The sequence below is a fragment of the Chinchilla lanigera genome, unplaced genomic scaffold, assembly GCF_000276665.1.
Source record: "Chinchilla lanigera isolate Chin_1 unplaced genomic scaffold, ChiLan1.0 scaffold00068, whole genome shotgun sequence".
In the NCBI taxonomy this organism is placed as follows: Eukaryota; Metazoa; Chordata; class Mammalia; order Rodentia; family Chinchillidae; genus Chinchilla; species Chinchilla lanigera.
The window spans coordinates 2,607,089-2,632,980 of NW_004955469.1; the positions used below are offsets into that span (position 1 = coordinate 2,607,089).

The 25,892-nt window shown below is 41.2% G+C and overlaps 1 protein-coding gene across 1 annotated transcript in view; it reads right to left on the reverse strand.

Annotated features, from left to right (window-relative positions):
- Positions 1–19,747, reverse strand: part of Laptm4a (lysosomal protein transmembrane 4 alpha) — a 22,372-nt gene extending 2,625 nt beyond the window's left edge. The window contains exons 1-4 of the mRNA XM_005400342.2: positions 19,452–19,747; positions 5,201–5,321; positions 2,291–2,367; positions 2,068–2,190 (exon numbers count right to left, since the gene is read on the reverse strand). Of these exons, the coding sequence (XP_005400399.1) occupies positions 2,068–2,190; positions 2,291–2,367; positions 5,201–5,321; positions 19,452–19,562 (432 nt within the window). The 5' untranslated portion in view covers positions 19,563–19,747. The remainder of the gene's footprint in view (positions 1–2,067; positions 2,191–2,290; positions 2,368–5,200; positions 5,322–19,451) is intronic.
- Positions 19,748–25,892: the final 6,145 nt, after the last annotated feature.

Sequence of the window (25,892 nt, forward strand, 5' to 3'; positions counted from 1 at the left end):
AAAAACCAAAAAAAAAAAAAAAAAAAAAAAAAATTTATGAGTCAAAGTGCTTCATTTTCACTAATACATGCTATCAACCACTTAAAATATACTTGTTTATATATTCAGAATACTCCTAAAGAATACTGTCGTCTAGAAAGAGCTCTCTGTTCCCTACAACATTATTTTCTGTATTTTACCTTAATTCCTACTATTTAACTCCGCAAGGGTCTAAACTGAGATAATTTTCTCTTTTCCACTATTTCTCATCTTTCAGGTCTAGGTCAGTGAATCAGAAGGTACTGGGATCTACAAGTCATTTCATCCTACATGGACTGAAACAAGTTTTTCTAAAAGATACCTGTTGGTCCAAATTCTTCATGAGATTGACAAAAAGCCAGGCAAAATCATATGACTTACTACGTTCTACTGAAAAAGACTGGCTACATTCATTTAAAAAACTCATTTCGCTCTAACCGTGGGCAAGGCAACGAGCTAAGTTTACCAAGAAGGGCATCAGCAAAGAGGAGTCTAGGAGTGCATTAAGTGAGTCAAACAGAAAATACAACGCTATCTATAAAATAGCAAATTCATTTTGGTATTTTTTCCCATAAGCCCTTTTCTTTTTTTTTGGTGCTAGGAATTCAATTCATGACCCTGAGCTTTGCCAGGCAGGCGCTGTGCTGCTGAGCAATATCCCCAGTCTATGCCCTTTTCTTAAAAGCTTCTGTCTTTCATGCAAGTACAATACTTAAAATACATGTTCATAAATGTGACTTGTATGCACGGAAAAGCACTAAGCTAAGAATTCTAGACCTTATTTAAAAAGCATCAGAGCACCACTAAAGCAGGGCCAAGAGGCCCGGCCCCAGCTTCCTCTTTTCCTTCAGTATTGCTGTCTCTTAATTTCAACTCAAATCCCTCAATGCAATTAAAATCTCACTTTCTGTGCAATACCACTCACACAGTTGCCTACTCTACTTCTGATTCTCTCCTCCACCGATATATCTCTAGGACCTGGCAGCATGCCTTTCCCATTTTTTGAATGAGTAAGAGGTACATTTGGTGGTGTGCAAAGTGGATTAGACAGGAAATCTGGAAGTGGAGAGAGAAGTTCTAAAGGGTAACATTTTGGAAATTAAGGGCCCTTCTCCCAGTTTTCGCCTGTATGGACTCCACCGTTCTTTCCAAAACTCCATGAAGTCTTGCTTGGGTACTTCATCCCAATGTGCTCCCTTCCCCCTTCACCATACGGCATTATGGTAAGTTCCTTATTTATTGTTGCTGTGACAGCTCCAGCTTATTGTCTAAGTCAACAGCTTTATATATCTTGATGCCCCAAATATATAGTTCACTCCTCAAAGAAAAGGAAGTTGTATCCACACCATTCACCAGTGGTACCTAGCACAGGGCCAGTGACACAGCAGGCACAGTTATTTGCTATGGATGACTAAAGACAAAACCAATCATTCAGTGAGCACCAAATAGGATTCCACTCTTGGTGCACTGAAAAACAAGAGCTGAAATGCTACTTCCATGCAATCCATATTTCGGATCCTCTCATACTGGACTGTCTAAATATGTATGACTGAAGATACTCATCTTTCAAAAATTTTTTTCTTGGGGTTTTTTGTTTTGGTTTTGGTTTTTTGGTTTTTTTTTTCCGGTAATGGGAATCGAACTCGCGACCTTGCGCTTGCCAGGCAGGCACTGTGCTGCTGAGCTAAATCCCCAGCCCCTCAAAAATTTTTTTATTAGTACATGTTTACAGTACTATCTTCACCTTATACGTTTTAATATGGAGGTAACTGTAAACACTTTAAATGCATAGGCTGGGTGTGGTGGCACAGCATGCCTATAATCCCAGCTCTTAGAAGGCTGAGGCAGGAAGATTGCTGCAAATGTGAGAGGAGCCTGGGCTATAAAGTGTTAGTCTGAACTGCACAGCTAAAATCTTGTCTCAAAGACAAAAAATAAAGCAAAATAAAAAGTAAATGAATATAAAAAAGTAGCTAAGGTTGATTTAGGATTTCCATGAAGATATTTTACTTAAAAACCTTTAAAAAGTTTACTTGGCATTATACTTACTAATTGATCCAGATATTCTTTGATTCTTGGTAAATAAGTGAGAGAACTGATAGCAACCAGGCAACTGAGGACAAAGTCAAAAAGCCGGTAACAGAAGAATGGAATCAGCCAACCCACTTGATACTGTAGAAGAAAATAATAACATTTTAGCATGTATATGAAATCAGCAACTACCACTCAGTAAAGATCAAACTCAAAAAAAATCAAAAGACAGCATACTTACAGAAATCGCTCCATACACCAGCATTGAACTGATTATGAACATAAGGACAGAGACAGCAAAAAGAACACAGGCATTATCTAAGAAAAAAAAAGTAAAAATTTAATTAAGCTACTTAACACAAAAAAGAACACAACTCTTCATGACAAAACATACTATTTTAGCTTAAAGATATTTAAATGTAATATTTTCAAAATTGTCTATAAAAAGATCTAAGGCCAAGGAGGAAAAACCACCTAGGTCTCAGCATTAAGAAATTAATCATGAGAAATCCATACAAAGGTCTTTTTCGTTAAACTGCTGCAGTTTGGGATGGCAGACGGACCATGCACTCAGCTAGGGAGACAGACAGTCCCCGTGTCTGCTGGGTCTGCTGGTCTGAAGGTGTGCAAATGGGTAACTACAACCCAGTAGGCGTGTGCTACAATACAGGCGGTAACAATTAGCTTGGCCTGAGCAATCACAAAAATATCAAAGAAATAATACAAGTTGGGTCTTGTGAGATGAATAGGGTTTAAGAAGAAGGAAAAGCTAGTGTTCATTTAAAAAACAGATGTATTACACACACACACAAATAGACGCCACCTCCTGCATTAGAGAAAATACCTCAAACGCGAAAGTTCTCCACTGATTAATCGCCATCCAAGTTCCCAGTTACACTCATTGTGTTCCTTCACTCTGGCTTCTGTACTAGAGATGTGTTTTCTTTTTGGTTGAGACAGGGTCTTGCTACGTTCCAGGCTGGGCTCTAACTCATCCTCTTGCCTCACCCTTCCAGCAGGTCTCTATTTTCTTTGTTTCTGAACTCTTTTTCATATTGTTCCAACTCCATTAACCTGCTCTCACTAAATGTTTTCATAGAATGTCCAAATAACCCCAAACCATATTAGAACACAATAGACTTCTTGAGTTTCTCTGCACAAATCTATAGTGAATCTGTGAATCTGGAAAGATACTAAGAAACTAAAGCAACTAGTAAGAACGTCTGAATAGCTGCTGAGCATTCACACCATTGGCTATCTTATATATAAGTAATCTTACCACTGAGCAGTAAAATATCAGCAGTATTTGGCACTAAACTAATGAGTCCTCTATTTTTTCTTAGAAAATACAAAATAACTAATGTTAATGATTTATTTTTGTTTGTTTGTTTTTCTTCTGGTACCAGGAATTGAACTCATGACCTTGCGCTTGCCAGGCAGGCACTTTGCCGCTAAGCTAAATCCCCAGCCCCCCAATGTTGATAATTTAAAAGACTTCTCTGCTATCGGGCAAATTCAGATATAAACAAAATATAAAACTGAACAGAATACTATCAAAATTGAAAGCAGAATTTCTAACTGAAACAATCAGCTTTTCAGAATGTCTTATGGGTGACTCCATTACTATTTTGACATCTGAAGTACTAAAGTAAGTGAAGTTCAAAGTCTACTGGAGGAAAAAAATACTAAAATGGGAAAGGAGAATGAGGTCGCAGTTATGAGCACCCTTTAGTCTCTGAGTGTCTGTCCAGAGTGTCACAGAATCAACTACAGATGAGGGAGGCTGAGGCAAGAGAATCACAAGTTTGAGACTATCCTGAACAACTTAGCCCAGACCCTGTCTTAAGGGGTGGGGGTGGAGGTGTGGTTATAGCTTCGTGTGAAGGTTCTACGTTCAACTCCAGAAAAACAAAAACAAAACTGCTAGTTGTTCTTATGTTACTATATGATAGCCACAAAATTATTCTTGGTTCCTGGATAAATGAAATTAACCTTACAATAAATCTGAACTAAAGAGATATAAACCTTCATATATGGATCACATCACAGAAGGCCATAAATGTACTGAAGCTCGGAACATACTAAAATGAATCTAAAACTTGAGAAATAAGATACTGCAATATTATAAACGTACATGTGACTGGGAACATTTCTCTGAAGTGAAACTAAAAGCCATGCAGAAGCTGTCTGCACTGGAAAGTCTGAGGCATGATTCTGTTCAAATATTGTTCTTACATAATTTACAATAAAAGTCTCAACTAAGAATTTTTCTTCCAATCAGATTCCTTTTCTTCCAATCAGATTTTATTGGTATATTCTACATACAATGATTACATTCATCATAGAAAATTTGTACCTGTATGTGATATAATTTTTCCCATTCCCCAACCCTCCCCTGCAACCCCTTCTCCCCTCTCCGTTTACAAGTTTGTTTCCATGTTTTCTTTTTTTCTCATTTTAAAAAAAAATTTCCCTTCTTTCCTCTCTCCCCTTTCCCTATTCCTCTCCCCATTTGAACATTTTCCTCCTATTTCACAATGCCTGTTATACATTTTGGTCCTTATTTACACTTTCAGTTTCTCACACCAGAGAAACAATGTGGTATTATACGTGTGTCTGATTTATTTCACTTAAGATTATGGTCTCGAGTGCACATTTATTTTAAAAAGACAGGAACAGAAAGGCTTCAAAGGACCATTTGCATGAACATTTCGGGTAGAATATTTGCAACCCCAGTGTTAAATCTCTCTCCATATACACAATGGAACTGTCTGCAGAACTGTGGGCAAATGTCCTACCCCAACTACACCAGTCCACTGGCCCTCCAAGGTTTACATTTTGTTTTTATTTGCCCTTTCCCTTCTGACCCTGGTACCCCATCTGATAGTGTCACGGTACACAACGGACACAGAGTTCTCGAAAGCCTGGTAGTCAGTCCATTTCCTCTTCTGGCTAGAAATCTGTTAGTGTAATTCGCACTATGTTTTTAAAGTCATCAAAATACAAGTAGCTTAAATAGCATTTAACTTTTGTTATCTTTAGTATGCAACTTACTTAACCCTTTGCGCTATAATTTGAGCATAATTTCATTGATATAAATTGGCTTCATATGTATAAAATTAGTAAGGCATAATTTCAACTAGAAACCTACCAGCCATTCTCTCAGATGAATAGTAGTTGCCAATGACTTCATACTGAATGTTGACAGCTGGCAATGAATTTGGATGAGTCACCTCCACCGTCAGCAAAATTGCCATCAACAGGTTTACCACCTGCAGGGGGACATTTATCAATTACATTAATTATTATCAAGAAACAGTCCAGCAAAATCTCTAGGTGCTGCTTTATATTTAATGTTATTTTACTTGAAGTAATAAAGACATAAAATAGCAAACAACCTGTGAGATAAAGCCTAATTACCATCCTGGGAACACTATAAAAAAATTAAACTTAAGGAATTACTAAAAACTTCCTGTTTGGCAGCATGTATTTATTCACATAACCATTTGAGAATCTCTGTATTTGAAGGAGCTACAGTTGATCCAATACATTTATTCCTCAGATGCCTCTGACCCTCCACAACATTAGTGGACACCAATAACAGAACTCTTCAACTTTCTCTACAGCTAGATTCAAATGCTGAAAAGGCTTTTAAAGTTCTGATAATGCCACTTAACTCCCTTTCTAAATAAGCACTCCTCCTCTAATACCTAAAGGCAGCTTCCAAACACTGCCTTTTCTTTCTGCACGAGGGGGTGGGAGAGTGGGGGGGGGGATTCCATGCTGGGAATTAAACTCAAGACCTTGTGCTTGCCAGGCAGGCACTGTACTGCTGAGCTACATTCCCAGCCCAATACTGCCTTTTCTAAAATAAGCACTTAGGTCCTTAAACCATCCCTCTGTCGAGCATGTCATTCCGCTTCTTCATTCCTTTGCATAGGACCTAAGATGGTGGGACTCTTATTAAAATGAAATCAGATCAGGCTGGCCACAACACAACAGGATCTCAGCTTCCCCATTCGAGCTAACAAGTTTTAGTCCAAGCTAGAACTGCACTAGCTTTATACAGTATTTGAATGTCACCTGACAGTAATTCTAATGCACTTAATTCTTTTTCACACTCGATCCCGCTAAGCTACCGATAAGCCGGTTCAGAGGCCCAAGCACAGGCTTTACACATTATTTGTAAGTGAATTTCATCTTATTACACTCTTGCTCATAAGGTTTTCTGGATTTGGATTCTGACATCCTGCAGGTTTTCATTCTTTCTCCCCTCTATCCCTTTGAAAGTATGATCAGCATGTAATAATCAGTATCTTTATCTAAGTCACTACCAGAACAAAGCTACCGGAAGCTGCCTCCCTCTCACTAATCAGCAAATCTTTGAATAAAACTGATCTGGTCCAGAAGACCATCTTGAGACTGTTAAACATCTTCCTGAAATCTCATCATAATAAGTGGTTAATTTTCCTGGCTCATCACGGTGGTATCACATAAAAGGGAAACTGGGTATGCCTGTAAGCTGTCAGCAAACCTGAGTAACCCTGGAGGCGCCACTACCTTTAAGAGGTCAGAAACAGTCCTGTCAATGATTTAATACAAAAGTTCCCACCAGGATTGGAGTTAGTCTTTCTTATCTAAGGTTCACAGAAGTTGCTCTCTCCCCTTTGTGAAAATGTGGATATTTGATACCTTCAAGGACTACGAAGCCCCTCTCAACAAAATTTTAAATGAATTATATTGCATCTCTCTTTCTGACCCTGAACAATAAAGAAAATACAAGAAATGCATTATCTTTTTACCAGTTCCTGTCATTTTACATACATTTTTTCAACAAGCAGATCAAGTTTCAGCTTTAGGTTAGGTACCTAAACAATGTCCCATTATCAAAAATCAACCAGTATTTATTGGGGGTATACTCTATACCAAGTATACTTACACGTATAACTTATTTCTCCCAACGACTTATGACGTAAATACTACTAAAGCCCATTAATATATTTGCAAACTACAATTCCGATAAGCTAATTCCTAAGGAGTCTTACAGAGGTACATGTTTGGGGAATAAAATCTGACTGGACTAACCGCTTACAAAGACACTCTTTATAATGTTCACCCCATTCTGCAGACCTCCACTGAGAGGAAGTATATTTTTGTATTCTAGCAATTCACTGTGATTTATAACAAATCAGTGTTGTCATTTGATCATGCACTTTTGTCAGATCATTTATATGACTTTAAAACTTGCTGAGTGCACCAGAGGCCTATTAGTGATATATGTTGCATGGAATTTTCTATTTGAGTTTGACATGTGGAATCATTTTTAGTTTCATGGCAACTGACAATCCTAATAGCTCAACTAACTTTAAGCTACATCTTGCTATGTAAGAGGAAAAATGATGTTTGTCTCCGGTAAATGTTTAAAAAAAAAAATTCAGTAAAGTTAAATAAATCTGTGTTAAGTTCAACTGACGGGAAGAATCAGAAGTCAAACCTGGTTTTTAAGATATGAAGCGTCTCAGAACTGTGGTGATGCACAGCCACCCCTGAGTGACTTCTGCCTGAGACCTTTCCGAAAGAGACTTTGTTAAGGCTGTAAAACATCTCCACTTTGCTCTTTAAATAAGTATGGTCAGCAGGATGTCTGAAAGGCAGCACACATGGCCCCCAACGGTGGACAGAACCTGCAGGGGTCAGTCACACTTATGCGGTGGCTCCCCAGTTGAAGACTGATTTTTTGTTGCACACTTCTGTTGTCTATGTTATACTGGCATCATGCTATTTTGGTTACTATAGCGTTGCAGCCTATTTTGAAGCTGTGCAGTGTGATGCCTCCAGCTGTGCTCTTTTTGCTCAAGCCTAGTTTGAAGTTGGACCCCTCTGTAGTTCCACTACAATTTCAGGGTTTTTTCCTATTGTGATGGGTGACACTGACATTTTAGCAGGGGGAGCACTGCATCGGTGCACGGCATAGGGGCGGGTGAATAGTTTAACAATACTGACTTTTCCAGGCAGAAACATAGGATAGCTTTCTATTTACTTGTGTCCTCTTCCATTTCTTTCATCAATACTTCACAGTTTTCACTACAGAGGTGTTTGCACGTCCCACATAAATTACTCCCAGTTGGTTTTTCCAGCTGCTGCAAATGGGATTGCTGTCTTAATTACCTAGATAGTTTACTATTGAGCATACACAGACACTGCTTTTGTAAGTTGGTTTTACATCCTGCAACTTTACTAAATTTAAGTCTGAAAGTTTGCTAAGTCTTTAGGACTTTCAATATATTCAACTGTGTCATCTGCAAATAGGAACAATCTCACTTCCTCCTTTCCAGTTTGGAGGTACTTTATTTTTCTTTCCTAGCTGCTGACTAGAACTTCCAAATCTATGTCAAGCAGAACTGGTAAAAGGCATCTTTTATCTGCTCCCAATCTTAGCAGAAAAGCTTTCAGTGCAGATGTTCCCCATCCTGTGCAATGCTAGTTGTGGATTTGGCCTTAACTGTTGAGGTACTTTCCTCATATACCTAATTTGTCAAGTTCTCATCATGAAAGGGTGCAGAAGTTCAAATATTTTCTGTATCTATTAGAAGCCATAAAACTTTGTCCTTGATACCATCAATTTATCACTTATTGGTTTGCATATGTTGAGCCATTCTTGGGATAAACCCCACCTGAACACAGTGAATTATCTTTTTAGTGTGGGGCTAAATTCATTTTGCTAGTGTTTTGTTGAGGATTTCCACATATGTGTTGATCAAGGATTCTGGATTGTAGTTTGTTTTTTGAGACAGGGTCTCACTATGCAGTTCAGGCTGGCCTTGATCCTCCTGCCTCAGCCTCCTAAGTGCCAGGATTACAGGTCTGTGCCTGCCTGCCTGGCTTGGATTATAGTTTTGTGTGTATACCTCCATCTAGTTTTGTAATGGGGTAATACCGTCCTTGCAGAGTGAATTTGGCAGAATTCTTCATCTTTTGGGAAAAGATATTAGTTTTTCTTTAAATGTTTCATGGTATTCAGTAGTAAATGATGCCCTCAGGTACCTGATTGCTCTTTATTGGGAGGCTTTCTATTATTGATTCAATCTCATTATTTGTTGGTCTGCTCAGATTTCTTCTATCTTCATGGTTCAACTAGTTGCACATATTTAAGAATTTATCCTTTTTTTAGGTTTCCCAATTTACTAGTACATAGTTGTTCATAGTTCTTTATGACCCACTATATTTCCACAGTATCAATTATGTTTCCCTCTAACCTCTGACTTGGGTCCTTTCTCTTTATATTAGTTTAGGCTTTGTCCATTTTATTTTTTCAAAAACTCACCTCATGATTTTGTTGCTCTTATGTATTAATTTTTGGTCTTTATTTCAGCTCTGATCTTTATTATTTCTTTCCTACTGGTTTTGGGTTTAGTTTTTTTAAAAAAGGTTGTGCTAGTTTGAGATCTTTCTCTCTTTTTTTTTTTTTTTTTTTTTTTTTTTAAAATAAGATCTCACTATGTAGTCCAGGCTGGCCCTTAACTCACTAAATAGCCCAGACTGGTCTCAGACTTGCAGCAATCCTCCTGTCTCAGCCTCCCATGTGCTGGGATTACAGGCATGCACCACTATGCCGAGCTCTCTACTTTTTCAGGGTAGGCATTTTCTGCAATAAGCTTCCATCTTAACATTGTGTCTCACAGGTCTCAGTAAATGGTGTTTCCTATTTTCATCTGCTTCAGGACATTTTTAAACTTCTCTTAACTTCACTGACCTGCTGGTTTTTCAGGAGAATGTCATTTAATGTACTTATATGATCTCCACTGTTCCTCCTTTTACTAATTTCTAGTTTTAACGCACTGTGATCAGAAGTTACTTGATATGCTTTCAGTATTTGTGGCCCAACTTAAAATCTAGCCTGGAAAATGGGGACCTTTAAAAATAAAACTCATTATTCTTCGGATTCCCCACAGCACATTTCACCCTAACCCATCAAAGAGAACTTTATTTCAAGGCATTATGATAAAAGTTTTATAGGCAGAGAACACTCTCAAGAAAACCAGTCTAAAAGATTAAGAGAAGAACCATCATCCTGCCAGCTGTGGTGGCACTTGCCCATGATTCCAGCACTTGGGAGGCTGAGGTAGGAAGATCACCAAGAGGCCAGCCTGGGCTACATAGTGAGTTTAAAACCAGCCTGAGCTCCATAGGGAGATCCTGTTTCAAAAAGAACCACCACCCTGAGGTGGAAGGTAGGGAGGAGAAATTCTTGGAAAGAGGGAGGCCTAAAGGCTAGAAAGGAAATGAGGAAGCTAGCTCTCCAAAACCCACAGGGAATGCCAGGTTCTAACAACTGAACTGCAGCCAGAAGGACATGAGGGTTCCCACCTACAGGCTTCCTTCCAGGCAGCCCAGGATGAGCTCTCTGGGAACCACAGAAACATCTATCTCTAAGGAACAAGCCATGCTGGGGACCTCTGCACTGCAAAAGATCCTGAACAACTGAAAGAAATAACCCCAACTCCAGTAGTTTCTAACCTCATTTACCCTGCGGTTTAGAAATAACAGCCCACAGCGAGTGGGCTCTGGGCACCAGGGCAGTGCCTCTGAAGTCCATATAGACACACCCTACTCACTGCTCATGGGGGTGGGGGTGGGGGACCGGATGGGACAGGACTCGGCCCTCACTAGCAAATTGTGCAACAGTTCAAGGGGCTCCTCCCTCCCCGTAAAGCTAGACTGACTCTGACACTTGGCTTCTGTGGGGGGTGAGTTCTTTTTTCTCTGTCCACTCCCACCCTGAAAAACGTATCTTGGCTAATAAACCATGCTTTCCTTTCTACTGTGTCTGTCCAACTCTGTTTTCAAAGAGGGCTGGACCCAAAGGGGATGACACTGAGCCCCTACCCACCTCTCCACATCCTAAAACTCCCAACTCCCACAAAGCCAACCCAGGGGGCATCAAGGAGAGAAAATAAAAAACCATACAGCCAAATTATCTGAAAGAGTAACAGTAGCAGATCAATAAGAGGCTTGGTGAATTCAAAGAGATAACTAAGCAGATAATGATCCTAATAAAATGAACAATCAGCAAGTCTACAGACAACACTAATAAAAAGCTAGGCGGGCTAGAGAAAGGGATGTAGAACATGAATACCAGCACAGGAAAGGATTAAGAGTGTGTAAGTAAGTACCATACAGAAATCCAGGAGATTAACACTCCTATCAAAGTATGGGCAGCAAAGGGGACGAATGTGAGGACAGGGAGTCAGATCCACAAGACAGGGCCATGGATGGTGATACCTTAAAAACAAGAGAACATCAAAATGGATACAACAGATGTTAGATAACCTAAGGTTAACTGGAATTAGTGAAAAACCACCGGACAACACAAACTGAACAAAAAACCTGTTCACTGAAATAACAGCACAAAACTTTCCAAATAAAGGGAAAGAACTTAACATACAGCTAAGTGAGGCATACAGAACCCCATGTAGCCAAGATGAGAAACACTTCACAACACATCATAGTCAAAATACTAGAAATCCCACACAAAAATAGACTTAAAAAGCTGGAGAAAAGCAGCAAATTTCTTATAAAGGAAAATCCACTAGAATCACAGCAGACTTCCCAACACACACCTTAAAGTTTAGGACCTGGTGAATTCAAGACCTTCAGGAGACCTAAAGCCAATATACCTCAAACTCTGACATATTCCTGCTGGCTTGGTATACAAATGCATCTAATCACTTTTACTAGTCTTTTTATAAAGTCTACAAGTGGACTGACTATAGTTAGTTGTTTAAATATGAATAATAACTGCCCAAAATACAAATATTAAAACTATTCATAATTTAAAAATTAACAATAATCAACAATTTTATGAAATTAAAAAGAAATGTATTTATACATTGTGAATGAATAGTTTCAGTAATTTTTGAAATTTTAACATGGAAATATTACAAGTGCCCCATTGCTGGTGTGCATAATATGCACATATAACTGCTGTACCACAAATTAACTATTAGTTTTTTATAGCATCTTAATGTTTTCCTTCAAATCAGAGCCACCTAGCACCAAGCTATGGATTATGTTGCTGTCATGAATGTGTTAATGAAATGAAAGGGGAGGGGAGGAGAGAGAAGGTGTACTCCCAATGTCATTCCTAGAAGCTAACATTAACGATTTGAAAATAAGACAAGAATCCAACCCAAAAATTAAACTACAGGCCAATCTCTCTAATAAACATATACATGAATCCTCAACAAAATACTGGCAAACAGAATGCGCAAATCATCAAAATGATCATACATTAAGATTCATTCCCAGCAAGAATGGATCAACATATGCAAATTAGCTGGGGATGATGACACATGCCTGTAATCCCAGCACTGGGGAGGCTGAGGCAGGATTGCTGTGACTTCCAGGCCAGCCTGGGCTACATCAGCAAGTTCAAGGCCAGCCTGCATGACAGAGTGAGATCCTGTCTCAAAAACATATGCAAAGGCCAGGGATACAGCTCAGTGGCCCAAGCGCCTGCCTGGCAAGCACAAGGTCCTAGATTCAATTCCCAGTACCAAAAAAAGTTATCTGAGGGTTGGAGATATAGCTCAGTGGCATGGCACCTGCCTTGCAAGCATGAGGTCATGAGTTTGATTCCCAGTACCACCAAAAAAAAAAAAAAAAAAAAAAAGCTGTTATATGAGCCGGGCGTGGTGGCGCACACCTGTAATCCCAGCACTCGGGAGGCTGAGGCAAGAGGATTGTTTGAGTTCAAGATCAGCCTGGGCTACAAAGTGAATTCAGGGTCAGCCTGAACTGCATCACAAGACCCTGTCTCAAAAAAAAAACGAAACAAAAAAAAACAAATCAATAAATGTCACATCACATAAACAGAAGCAAACAAAAATCACATACAAGATCATCTCAATAGATGAAGAAAAAGCTTTTGACAAAATCCAACATATATTCTAAAATTAATAACTGAATTTAGTAATATGGCAGGATACAAAGTCAGCACACAAAAATTAACAGCATTCCTGTGTACTAATGAACTCACTGAGAAAGAAAACTGGAAAATACCACTCATAACAGCAAAGAAAAATCAAATATTTAGGAATTAACCAAGAAATTTAAAACAAAAATTACTTCACTCTGAAAAAAAGAGACCAAAGAGGACCTGAGAAAAATGGAACAATTTCCCATAATCCTGGATAGGGAGATCTAATATGGTCAAGTGGCTGTATTCCCAAAAACTGGTATGTAGACTGAATGCAATCCCATTCAAAATACCAAAAGCATTTTTCACAAATCTAGAGAAAGCAAAGCTAAAATTCATATGAAACCAGAGGACACCTAGAATAGCAAAAGCAATCTTAGGTAACAAAAGCAAAATATGAGGCATCACAATCCCTGATTTGAAGTTATACTACAAAACTATGGTGATAAAAACAGCATGGTAAACTGGGAATGGCAGCACATACCTATAATCCTCCTGTCTCAAGAAACTGAGACAGGAGGATCACCATGAGGTTCAAGGCTAACCTGGGCTACATAACTGAGTTCAAGGCCAGCCTGCACTACATAGTGAGACCCTGTCTCAAAAACAAAACAACCGCTCCCATCCAAAAAACAGTATGGCACTAGCACAAAAACAGACCTGTAAATCAATGGAACAGAACTGTGGAAGCAAAAGCAACTGGAGGCACATACAGCTACTCTATTGGATCTTCAAGAAGGGGTAAAAACACATACTAGAAAAACAGCCTCTTTAATAATAAATGGGGAAAAAATAATAATAATAATAGTAAGTGGGACTGGACAAACTACCTATATGTACAAGATTTGAGTCTGGACCCATATATTTCACCATGTACTAAACAAAAATAAAAATGAATCACGATCTAAATGTTAAAAACCCAAACAATCTGCTGGAAGATAAAATAGGTAAAGCAAGGGCATTATGAACAGAATCCCGAGAATCAACAAATGAGATCATACAAATTAAAAACCTCTGTACAACAAAGGAAACAACGAATACAGCGAAGAGACAACATGCAAAATAGGAAATAATATTTTCCAGCTATTCCTGACAGAAGACTAAAATCTGGAATATATAATGAACTCCAAAAATTTAGACCTCTCCCAAATGAAAGACCCAATCAAAAACTGGGTAACTGAAATGAACTGACACTTGTCAGAAGTATAAACAGCCAACAAATACATGAAAAACGGCTTAACATCACTCACTATTAGTGAAATACAAATTAAAACAACACTGAGATTCTATCTGACTAACTCCAGAAAGAATGGCTATCATCAAGAAATGAAAGAATAGGGGATGGTACAGACCTGTAATTCCAGCACTTGGGAGCCTGAGGCAGGAGGATCAAGCACAGCCTGGGCTACATAGTGAGTTCAAGACCAGCCTGAAAGTGACACTTTGCCTCAAAAAAACCAAAAAAGAAAAATAAAAGGAAATTGAAGAATAATAAATGCTGGTAAGGCTGTGCGGTGGGGGCGAGAGGAACTCTTCTATGTTATTGGTGAGAATATAAACTAGTACAACCACTATGGAAATCAGTAAAGATTCCTCAAAAACCTAAAAACAAATTCCATTTAATCCAGCTATTCCCCTAGTAAGTATTGTCCCAAAAGTTAAAAGAAATCATATTACACAGATACATGCATACTCATGTTTATAGCAACATAATTCATAATAGCTAAATCTTGGAAGTGGCCTATATCTCCATCAACAGATGAATGGATAAAGAAAATGTGGTATTTTTTCACAATGGAGTACTACTCTGCCATAATAAAGGACCAACTTCAGGCATCTGTAGGTAAATGGATGACTTTGAAGCCATAATATTTGTTTTTTGTTTTTTTGTTTTTCTTTTTTTTTTTGTCTTTTTGAGACAAGGTCTCGCTATGCAGTTCAGGCTGGCCTTGAGCTCACTTTGTAGCCTAGGTTGGTCTGGAACTCACAACAATCCTCTTGCCTCAGCCTCCCAAGTGCTGGGATTATAGGCGTGTGCCACCACACCCAGCTGAGGCTATAATATTAAGTGAAATAAATCAGAACACAAATTCAAATATTGCATGGTGCGGAGTGTGGTGGATTTCTGTAATCCAAGCACTCAGGAGGCTGAGGCAGGAGGATTGTTGCAAGTTCAAGACCAGCCTGAGCTACAGAGTGAACTCAAGGCCAGCCTGAACAGCACAGCAAGACCCTGTCTCAAAAAAAAAAAAAAAAAAAACACACACACACACACAAAAACGCATGGTTTCTCTCATATGAAAAGCTGCAAATAAAGAACAAAATAAAAGATAAAGATAATGGGAAATAGGGCTATCTTTTTCAAAGGGGAAGGAGAAGAAGAGATGGAGAGGGGAGAGAAAGCCGATAAAAGAAAAAGATCTGAGAGAAAAACAGATTTTACAAGTGGAAAGGGTATGAAGAGATAGCAGGTACAAGGATAGATGGAGGGGTAGGGGATGACAAAGAATTAAAACATGTTATATGCATGTGTCAACTCCCTTGGGTAAGTGTACTGCAAACATGTAAAAGAAAACATCTATTTTTAGAATTATATATATTATACATTATATATGTATGCATTTTGTTGTTTACAATTATGTGCAGTAACGATGACTTATTTCTATTATATTTTAGAAAAAAAACCAATTCATTCCATGAATGCCTACTGAACACTTCAGATGTTTTAGCAGGTCATCTGCTACACACATTTTCTTTGCTGGAGAGGCTGGGGACTGAACCCGGAGCCTCCTGCATGCTAGGTAAATGCTCTCCTGCAGCGGCACAGTCCTAGTCCCAGCAGGCATCTTATGTGGGAAGAACAATGACAGATAAGCATACTGACATACTGAAGTCTAAGAAGTCTATATAGAAGGTGTGCAGACACTTCTCCAAGTACAGCGAGGACACCAGGCCTCTCTCTTATCAGGAGGCAAAAAGAGCTTTACCTTGATTTTTTTTTTTTAATTAAGAGCTTTACCTTGAAAACATCTGAGCTAACCATTAGAAAAATTACCTAGAATTTGTAAAACATTACTGAAGTTGGGTGAAGAGTAAACAAGATTTTTATACTATTTCTTTACCTTTTTTTTTTTTTTTTTGTCTTTTTTGAGACAGGGTCTCACTATGCAGTTCAGGCTGGCCTGTAATCCCAGCACTCAGGAGGCTGAGGCAGGAGGATTGTTGCAAGTTTGAGACCAGCCTGGGCTACAAAGTGAGCTCAAGGCCGGCCTGAACTGCATAGCAAGCCCTGTCTCAAAAAAAAAAAAAAAAAATTAAATTAAATTTTAAAAAATAAAAAAAAAATTTAAAAAGAGCATTGCACAAGGTCAGTATATGCAAAGGCACTATGAACTTTAAGGAGTCAGGTGAGGGACCGAAAGGAACTAAGGAAATCTGTCTACACTTCTAGTTAACAGTAGAATGTTTATGGTTGAGAAACTCAAAAAACTAGCACAAATGTGAACTGTGTGTCTTTTCACAATCTAATATTCCTGTAATACACCATATAAAGGGTACTTCCTTCAGCCTGTTATAAACACTTGAAAAAAAACATAAACACTTGAGTCAATACCTCATAAAAACTTACAGAGTCTCACTATGTAGTTCCGGCTGGTCCTGAACTCAGGGTTATCTCCTAGGTCCTGGGATTACAGCATTGCGCCATCACACTTCAGCTCAGATTCTTTCTTGAGAAAGCAATTTTAGGAACGCAAGGATTTAAATTTAAATTCTGCCGCGCTTGGTGGCGCACACCTAAGGCTGAGGCAGGAGGATCCCTGCGAGTTGAGGTCAGCCTGGGCTAGAAAGTGAATTCAAGACCAGCCTAAAATGCATAGAGAGACCCTGTCTCAAAAAGGCAAAGACACACACACACACACACAAATTAAAAAATTTTTAAGCTAGGGATCCCTCTTTCAAATGTAAAATGCCAAAGCTGACACTTCAGTACTGATACCTCCCCACCACATGGGCAGCTGGGGCAGAAGGATTGCTGCGTTTGAGGCCAGTCTGAGCTACAAAGTGCGCTGAAGCCCAGCTTGAACAGCATAGTGGGACTCGGTCTCAAGAAAGACCAAAAAAAAAAAAAAGAATGGTACCCTCTGGCATGCCTAATTCATCATTCTGGTTTTCTCTATGCCCCATAGTGCTATACCTTAGTGTGCAGTGTTGCAACCACCTCCACATTAGACCACTGGAAGCTCCTGCTAGAAGGCAGCAACTACCACCTCAGATACAGGCCCAGCAGGACCGAGGGCTGCACTTCCCAGTCCCAAAGAGCACAGAAGAAGCGGTATCCACGTAAGTCTCAGCACACGTACCTCATAAGACTGTAAATACCCTCCTCCCTCCCCTGACTGGAATCGGGTAGCACAGCGCACAAGGAAGTTTCAGAGGGAGGAGACAGCCCATCGCCCTCCGTGCCTCTGCTTCTGCACCTGAAGGGCTTCTGCCAACAAAATGCACTGCGTCTGCTTTGTTCTGAGGTACTACACTAGACTGTGGTCTCAATGCCTTATATTATGTCTCTCCCCAAACAGAAATTGTCTTTTAATGGTATGAAAGTCACACTTTTGAAACTCACCAGCAATACTGTAGTCAATGATTCTTTTAATTTAAGAGAGTTCAACTGATTTAAGCAGTCTATACTGTTCTACTAACCTAAAAAGTTCACACAAAATAAAAATAACTTCGGCATTTAAAAAAAAATATGAAACTAAAAGCACGGAAAAAGAAAAATGTGAACCTTTTTCACATCAAGAGCTTCAGCTGGGGGTGCAGATTTAAATTCCTCACTCCCCATTCTGTTAAGAATACTTAAGTTTCCCTCTTTGCATTTTTATTTTCCTGCCTGTAACTCCCACTCTGCCCTGCCCATTGTTCTTACTTTTATAAACTAAGCCCACAGCAACAGGAAGCTGCCCGAAGCGTGGAAAGAAATCCAGCCGGTCACATTTGGACGGCCGGTTATTTTCTTTTTGAGCAGTTACGAGCCCTTTGTTCTGTGAGTGGAGGGAAAAATCTGAGATGAAAGGAAAATGAAGTTTGCAGGCCCAAGCCCCCGCCGAAGGACTACTTTCTGGGCCAGGCAGGAGGGAAGAGAGTCTTCCGAGGGCGTGGGGGGCGGGGCTGAGCAAGAGGCTCGAGGATCCTAAGGATTTGAATTATTCATTTGCAGGAATGGAAGGCTGGGCTAAAGACAAACAAAAGAAGTTAAAGACCCTCAGCAAAATGGAGAATGAAAGGAAGTTAGAAATACAACGCAGCTGTCATTAACTATCATATGTTCATTACTATAGAGCAGTTAAAACACAGAACAAGAATTTTCTAAAGGAAAAACGTGATACACAGTACCAATATAACTTTCTGAATATAAAAGCACAAGAACCATGAAAATACTGTAAATTCAGCACAAGCAAACGAACCTAGACAATCACGTTTTGTCGCTGCTCTTCTTAAATGTACATTAAGTAAGACTAAAGAAGCAGGGCCGCCAGGAACAATGTGGACGTGGGCTGGTTCCCTTGGGGAAACAGTATCTGCTGGACGGAGATGACTTCCGTCTGGTGTTTGTGCAAACGGTTACTAAGCGATCCAAAGACCCTGGGTGCGGGAAACGGCACGGTATCACTGAGCCACTCCCTCCCCAAGTCATTCTGGAAGCGGCCAAGTGGACGCTACGCGAAGTTCCGCAAAGCTCCATGAGGTCATAGGCACCCGAAAGTACCGAAAACAGCGTCACAATTTTAAAAACCACAGGCAAATCGACTTCGCTGTGCACGGCTGCTGGAAACAATGGAGAAGATAGCGTTACTGCCAAGCAGCAGCACCGTTCACCCGGGACGGGGTCAAGAAGACCCGGGGCCCAGAGAGCCCGCCCGCGTGGCAGTGGGCCGAGACGCGCTCTGCGCGGGAAGGGGCGCGGCGGGGAGGGCGGCGGGGAGCGGCCGCGCCACAGGGCTTCCACCTCACACACAGTTCAACAGAACAAGCCCGGAATCTCAAGAACAAGCAGGAACACTAGATCGCACTGATTTTCTCTTTCCCTTTCGGGCAAAACAATGTCGAAACTAGGCTGCAAGTACCCAGACCCACTGCTAATTGTTTCCTCAGGGCACAGTGTCCAGGGAGCGCGGGGTAGGGAAAGAATCGTTCAGGTCTCGCACGTACGGCCCCAGAACGCAAACCGCACGATTCCCGAAACTCCCCGTCGCCGGCCGGCTCCTCGCCTCCCCGGCCGCGAGGGCCCCCACCCCGCACTCCCGGACTCCGGGGTCTCTTAACCCCCCCTCCGCACACCGGTGAGCCGCCCGAAAACGCCCCCCGCCCGACACCGACGCCCGCACATGCGCACTCCCCGCGCCGCGAGGCCGGCGCCGCTCACCATGTACCAGGTCCCCAGGATGATCGTCCCGGTGCGGACATGGCAACAGCCGCAGCACCGGGTGCTGTAGAATCGCTCGCTGCGGCTCCGCTTGAAGGTCATGGACACCATCGCGAATCTCGCAGGCTCGATCTTGGTCAGACGCTTGGGAGCTTTCCGCTCAGCGGTTAGACCGAGACGACTTGGTCGCAGCCTCCAAATCCAGACGACGCGTCTTCAAAGCCGTCTCCTGCCCTGAACTCTGCCAGCTCCTTCGCGCCTGCGCACTGACGCCAAGGGCCGCCCTGGAGTGACTCCGCCTATTCGTTGTTCATCTAACTTGTACTGCACGTAGACCAATGGGAAGCGGGAAACTGGATAGGCTCGTCCTCTGGTTGGAAAAAGCTAGACATTGACAATACCTCCCGACCAATCAGAAGTGCAAGTCGTCTCTGCGGTGTTCTGGAGGGGAAGGGTCAGCCTCAAGAGATAGTTTGGGTAGAGCAACTAGGTAGTTTACCATGCCTAAGGGGAGGCCAGTAAGAAAGAAGCATTTAATGGACGAAGGGAGAAATGAGATGGAGTAGATGGCACAAAGCGGCACGAAGGGGTATTCTAGAGGAGCGTTGCCTTTGCCACGCTGACTTTGTCACAGGACCGGGCTAGTCACATGACCCTCGCGCACAGCTCGACTGTGGGCCGGCAGGGGCGGTGCCTGTGGGAAGGGCGTGGCCTAGCCTCCCTGGCGAGGTCTTACCTGCCTTGACGGAAATCCAGGGCTCAGGGCAGGGTGAGAGGTTAGATTTCCGCCCCCCGGCTGAAGTCTCCTAGGTTGGAGCAAAGAAATGCCATCGAACCCTGCCAGAGGCCAAAGGATTAAGGAAAGAGAAAACAAGATAAAGTAGAAAACAAGATAAAGTAGAGCTACTTAGCTGCAAGGTTTTACATACACTGAGTTTGGAAGGGAAAATTGTGAAACACTTTGGGTGTCTTCGGTGAAAAACCAGGCATCGTTGGGCACACCCAGATTCTGATTCCGTGGGGCTCCCCACTTTTGTTTGTTTTGGGTACTCCGTAGCTCTCTGTAAGTCTTGTTCTTCAGACTTCATATCGAATCTTACCTCTGCTTGGGAAAAAGCCGTTCGCATCAGTTTGTACATTTATTTCCCATCCTGATTTAACAATATTGGCGAGCGCTTTAAACTCTTTTTGGAGCCAGTTCTAACATCGTCTTGGATCCCTCATTAGTTTGAAGTGTTCATTTTCTATTTGTTCTGATACTTGTGACTACCTTGAAAACTAATCAGAGTACAGGACAGTGTGCAGCTGTGGAAAATAACTGCACAGGCATAATCAAGTAAACACCGAATATTGAATGTTTCACAAAACATGAATATATTCACATTTTAGGAGGATAAAGAGGGGGGAGATCTGATACTGTGCGGTGGAGCTGACAGATTCCAGGCTGTTGTGTATGATGAGCAAAGAATTGCAAGTGTATATGTAATAGCAAAAGAAAAAGGAGCAACATCTCTTGAAGATAAGGGGAAGATATGGTCAGGGCAGATCCCAACAGAAAACAGCACACAGAAAAGTCAGCCTTTTGGATTTTAAAAGACGTGCACCCCAGCCCAGGTGCTTCTCACTGGGGCTCTGGGGCTGATTGACAGCGCTGATTTACAGGGTGCTGAATCATCTCAGGGGCTTCTACCTTGCAGGCCTGTCCCAGAATTCACTCTGATTAAATTATATCGATGAATGCAGTCCTTATGTATGAACTTTCAACAACATTCCAGTGGGGAAAAGTGATGGAGACCACTATGAAGCAGCTCTGAGCAGGATTTAATATTAATCAATTGGCTTTCCATGTTTACTTCTGAGTTGTCCGAAGCTTAGCCACCTTGTCTGGAGATGCGCAAGCAGACTCATAGTAAGTGAACTTCTATGAGTCACTGGTCCCCGGCTGAGGCCTGTATTGGCCTGTAAAGTTAGGACACTTCAAAGGAGAAGATAAGGCCACAGTTGAGGACTTTTGGCTCCAACCCCAATTAACTAAAAGGAGACTGTAGCTGCAGGCATCTCACTCCTGCAGTGAAGGCCTCCCTAGAGACAACACAGTTCTCCTAAACTAACATAAAGTATTACTTGGAGAAGTCCTTAGAGGGAAACCCAAGTCCTGCACAGATTCCTGCATTTTCTTCAGTATCCCCCTTCTTTGTTTGAAAGCCAAATAAACACGGGCCACCCAGGAAAGTCTGGGTCTTAACCCAGAGAATCTTGAATTGTGTGAGAGGGTTGAACCCTCTTAGAGCCTAAAATCATTTCAATTTTCTCATTTATTCAAGCCTTACCCGTCTACTCGTTTGGGAGATTGAGGACCTCAACAGCCCACAATAACTAAGGGTTATTAACCTGATAAGAAAGGTTACTGAAGGTCAAGCCACTACATCTAATATGAAGATGCTCTGGCCTAGAGCTATTGAGATTTCCAGGATCTTGGTCATTTTTTTTCTGCTTCTCTCAGGCCAATGGGCGCACTGGTCTTGGGGTGATGATCAAATCCAAGTGCGGGAGGGGAGTGGCCTCTCAACCCCAGTTGTACTACCTGTACTAAGATGACTGGGCAAAAGTGATAACTTGTCTAGCATACTGAAACGCAGTAGATAATGTACATAGTTCATTCATGAAAGCATAGCACATACATCTTTCTACTGTTTAAAAGTAGGAACTATGTATATTCTAGAAGGGAAAGACAAAGCATTGTATCGGTCAGCTCTTGCTGGGTAATAAACTGCTGCAAAAATGTAGTGGCTTCAAACTTTTTTTTTTTTGGTATCTCATACCTCGGGCTAAACTGAGAATTTCTTCAAGTTGTGGTCAGTTCAGCTGACCTCTGTGGTCAACTGGTGAACTGAACTAAGGCTGCATGGTCTGGAATGTTCACAGGTGTGGTGGTTGATTCCACATCACCTGGATGACAGCAATGACTTATCCATCCCTTATCATCTAGCAAGCTGGTACAGGTTCTTCTGGAGAGTTGTTATTAGGTTCATAAAAAAGACCATGAAAAGGCAAGCTCAAGGCACTAGCGTTTTTCAAGCACTTGCTTTACATTTGTTCTGTTGGACAAACAAGTCATATGGCACAGTCCAGATCAAAGGGATGGAAAACTGGATTCTTACCTCTTGATGCTGGGAGATGCAGAGTCACATTGCAAAGAGAGGCAAATACAGGTGGGAAGAATAGGTTACTGTGGTATCAAAACAAGGAAGTAGGGAACTGATGGGCTGGGAGATTGGGTAGGGGAGTGTAGGGAATTTAAGGGGTAGGGAAGGGAAATACTTTCAGTGTTTTACTTTTGAAAACAATGTGTACATATTAATTTGATCAAAGTGTTATTAATTTAGAATAAAAAGGAGGAGGGAATAATTAATTTAGAATAAAAAGGAGGAATCTGACCAACAGTGTCAGATTCCTAGGAGTATCAAGTAAGAAAAAGGTTGGATTTTGTAACCCTCAACCTTGAGTTTGAATGAAGTTCAGCTCCAGGAGTGATGGGTGTAGATTGAAGAGAAAGTTGGAAGGGTGGGTGTTAAGGGTAAACTATTCTTAAAAGAAACAATAGTATATAGTGAAGGAGAGAAGCAGTTCTAACTAGATGGATATACTTGTTCCTAAGATTGACCCATGTCTGTCCATCTATCCATTCATTTGTCCTCTATCTTTACTCCTGTTTCACTTTGGTTTTCTAATGATCATCGCAGTTTCATAGACATAGACTTGGTGTTTTTCCAGGTAAATTACTTACTCATAAGTCGATGGCTTCCAAAGTGTGGCACATTGACCTTTAGGGCTCCCCCTTTCAGAGGGTCTGTAGGTTCAGAATTATTTTCACAATTACATATTATTCACCTTTTTCACAGGGATATGTGCCATGATCAAATGAGTCTAAGTCAAACTGCTGTTATCTTAGTGTGAATCAAGATAACGGAACACCATTAACCACTATACTGTTACACAGAAGCATTTTTAAATGTTAGTTTAAGAATATTCTTGGTGCCAGGAACAGTGGCACACATCTGTAATCCCAGCACTCAGGAAGCTGAGGCAGGAAGATCACTATGAGTTCAAAGCCAGCCTGGGCTACATAAGTAGGTTCAAATCCAGCCTGGAGTACATAATGAGACCCTTTCTCAAAAAAATAAAAAATAAGAGAATGTTTTTGGTGAACAAAAAAATATCTAGTTTGTGATGTTAGTATGAGAACATATCTTAATATTCTATGTAACAAAATGGGAAGTGCACATAGGACTTTTTCTGTATGTGGAAGTACAGTGTTTATGTAGGAAAAGCACTTCTGCTTTTGTTTGACTTGTGAGCCAACTGCCTGCTTTTTTCATTTTGACTTGAAAGAATGACTGTCAGCAAGTAACATTTCAGACATGAACACTGGCAGTCATTTCCGTGAAAATGAAAAAGGAAGCCTGTCTGTTGAAAGGAACACAACTGGAGTATTTGTTGCCCATAATGTAATCAGAGCTTTCAAGAGGAATATTAGAACTGTCACTTGGCATGATGGCACACGCCTGTAATCCCAGCACTAGAAAGCCTGAGGCAAGAGGATCACCTTGAGTGTGAGGCCAGTATGAGCTATATAACCAGGTTTAAGGCCAGCCTGAACTATCTACTGAGACCCTGTCTCAAAAGACCAGAAAACAAACAAACAGAATTGTGGAAGAATTTGTATACACTACTGTAAGCTTGACGGTAATATCTTGAAATTTTGGGGGTTTTTTGTTTGTTTGTTTTTGTTTTTGTTGCAGAATGTTACCAAATCACATGCAGGTAAACCAGCCAGTGAAATGCAAGATAGACCAGTGAGTTTTCAATGTGACAATATGAAAAATTAATTGATAAGACTTTAGATTGCAAGTGCAACTTATCTTTTTTATTTGTCTTTTTGAGACAGGGTCTCACTATGCAGTTTAGGCTGGCCTTGAGCTCACTTTGTAGCCCCACCTGGTCTCAACAGGCTCACTTGTAGCCCCGCCTGGTTGCAACAATCCTCCTGCCTCAGCCTCTCAAGTGCTGGGATTACAGGCGTGTACCACCACACCCGGTTTTGCAATTTATCTTTAAGGATTTGCATTTACTGTATTCTGGTACAGAATCAAGGGAGAATAGCAACAATTATACAAAGTACCTTACGATGCTCCTTACTTCTCCAGCTACTATGCATCAATGTGATTTCCTCACGTATTTCAACCACAGAAATACATTGCAACAGGCTGAGGAACCAGATGTGAGAATCCAGCTGTCTTCTATCCAGCCAAATATTAAGTAGATTTGCAAAATACAAAACAATGCCACCCTTCTCTCAGCTTTATTTTAAAGAGGATCATTCTATCCTAATAAACTCATAAATAATATCACAATAGCTGATTTAAGGATACCACACAAATGATTTCCAAGTCCCAGAGTCTACACAGTCTCAATGAACGGTACAGTCAGAGCACCCTCAGACCTTCCTCTCTTGTTATTTTGAGGCAAAGAAGCTATGAAAACAGAGAGGAGGTACACAGACTCCAGTCCCAGCTACGCAAGAGGCTGAAGCATGAGGATGACAAGTTTGAGGCCAACTTGGGTAACTTAGCAGGCCATGTCTCAAAATAATAAATAAGGAGGATCACGCTGAGTTCAAGGCCAGCTTGGGATATACTGAGTTCAAGGGCAGCCGCAACTACATGGCAAGACCCTGTCTTGAATGACTGACTGACTGAATGAATGAATGAATGAATGAAAGAATGAATAGAATTGGGAATGTAACTCAGCGGTAGAGCATCCCTGGATAAGATCCTTAGTAAAACAAAACAAGCCAAACCAAAACAAATAACCAAGCACAGAGGAGAGGTTTAAGTGATGATCGTACACTTTAGACTTTATTAATTATATTTTTATACGAAAGCAACTTGGCCATGAGAGCCAATTTTCCATTTTCTTAATATGAATATTTTGTGGAATTAAGAATTAAACTCAAGCCTCTGCGCCTCTGCAGGTGCTTTACCATGGAACTACACCCCCAGCCCCTATTCAACCTTCTCGATTAGACTAGCCTACTCACAAGACTGCCCTGTTCCAGCCCCTCACTGAGACTTTGAGAGAGCTTACTGCCGCCCTGGTTCAGGGAATACTACAAAAGATATTTTATCTCAAAAAACGAAGGGCCGCCGCTTTGTCGTGGCTCCTGGCAAGTGAAGTCAGGTCTTGAGGACTCAGCATGAGCCTTTCACCAAGGCCCCGGTGGTGATGACCTCGGGTGCCTGATGGCACCCCTGCAGCCATGCCGGTTACACTGGGTGCCGTGGGATCAGGCGGCAGGTGCACGGCTTCGGGGCCCACTGTGGGGGAGGCGGGGGAAGAGCCCCTCTTGTGGCTGGGCCGCTGGTGCTGGCCTAGTGTAGC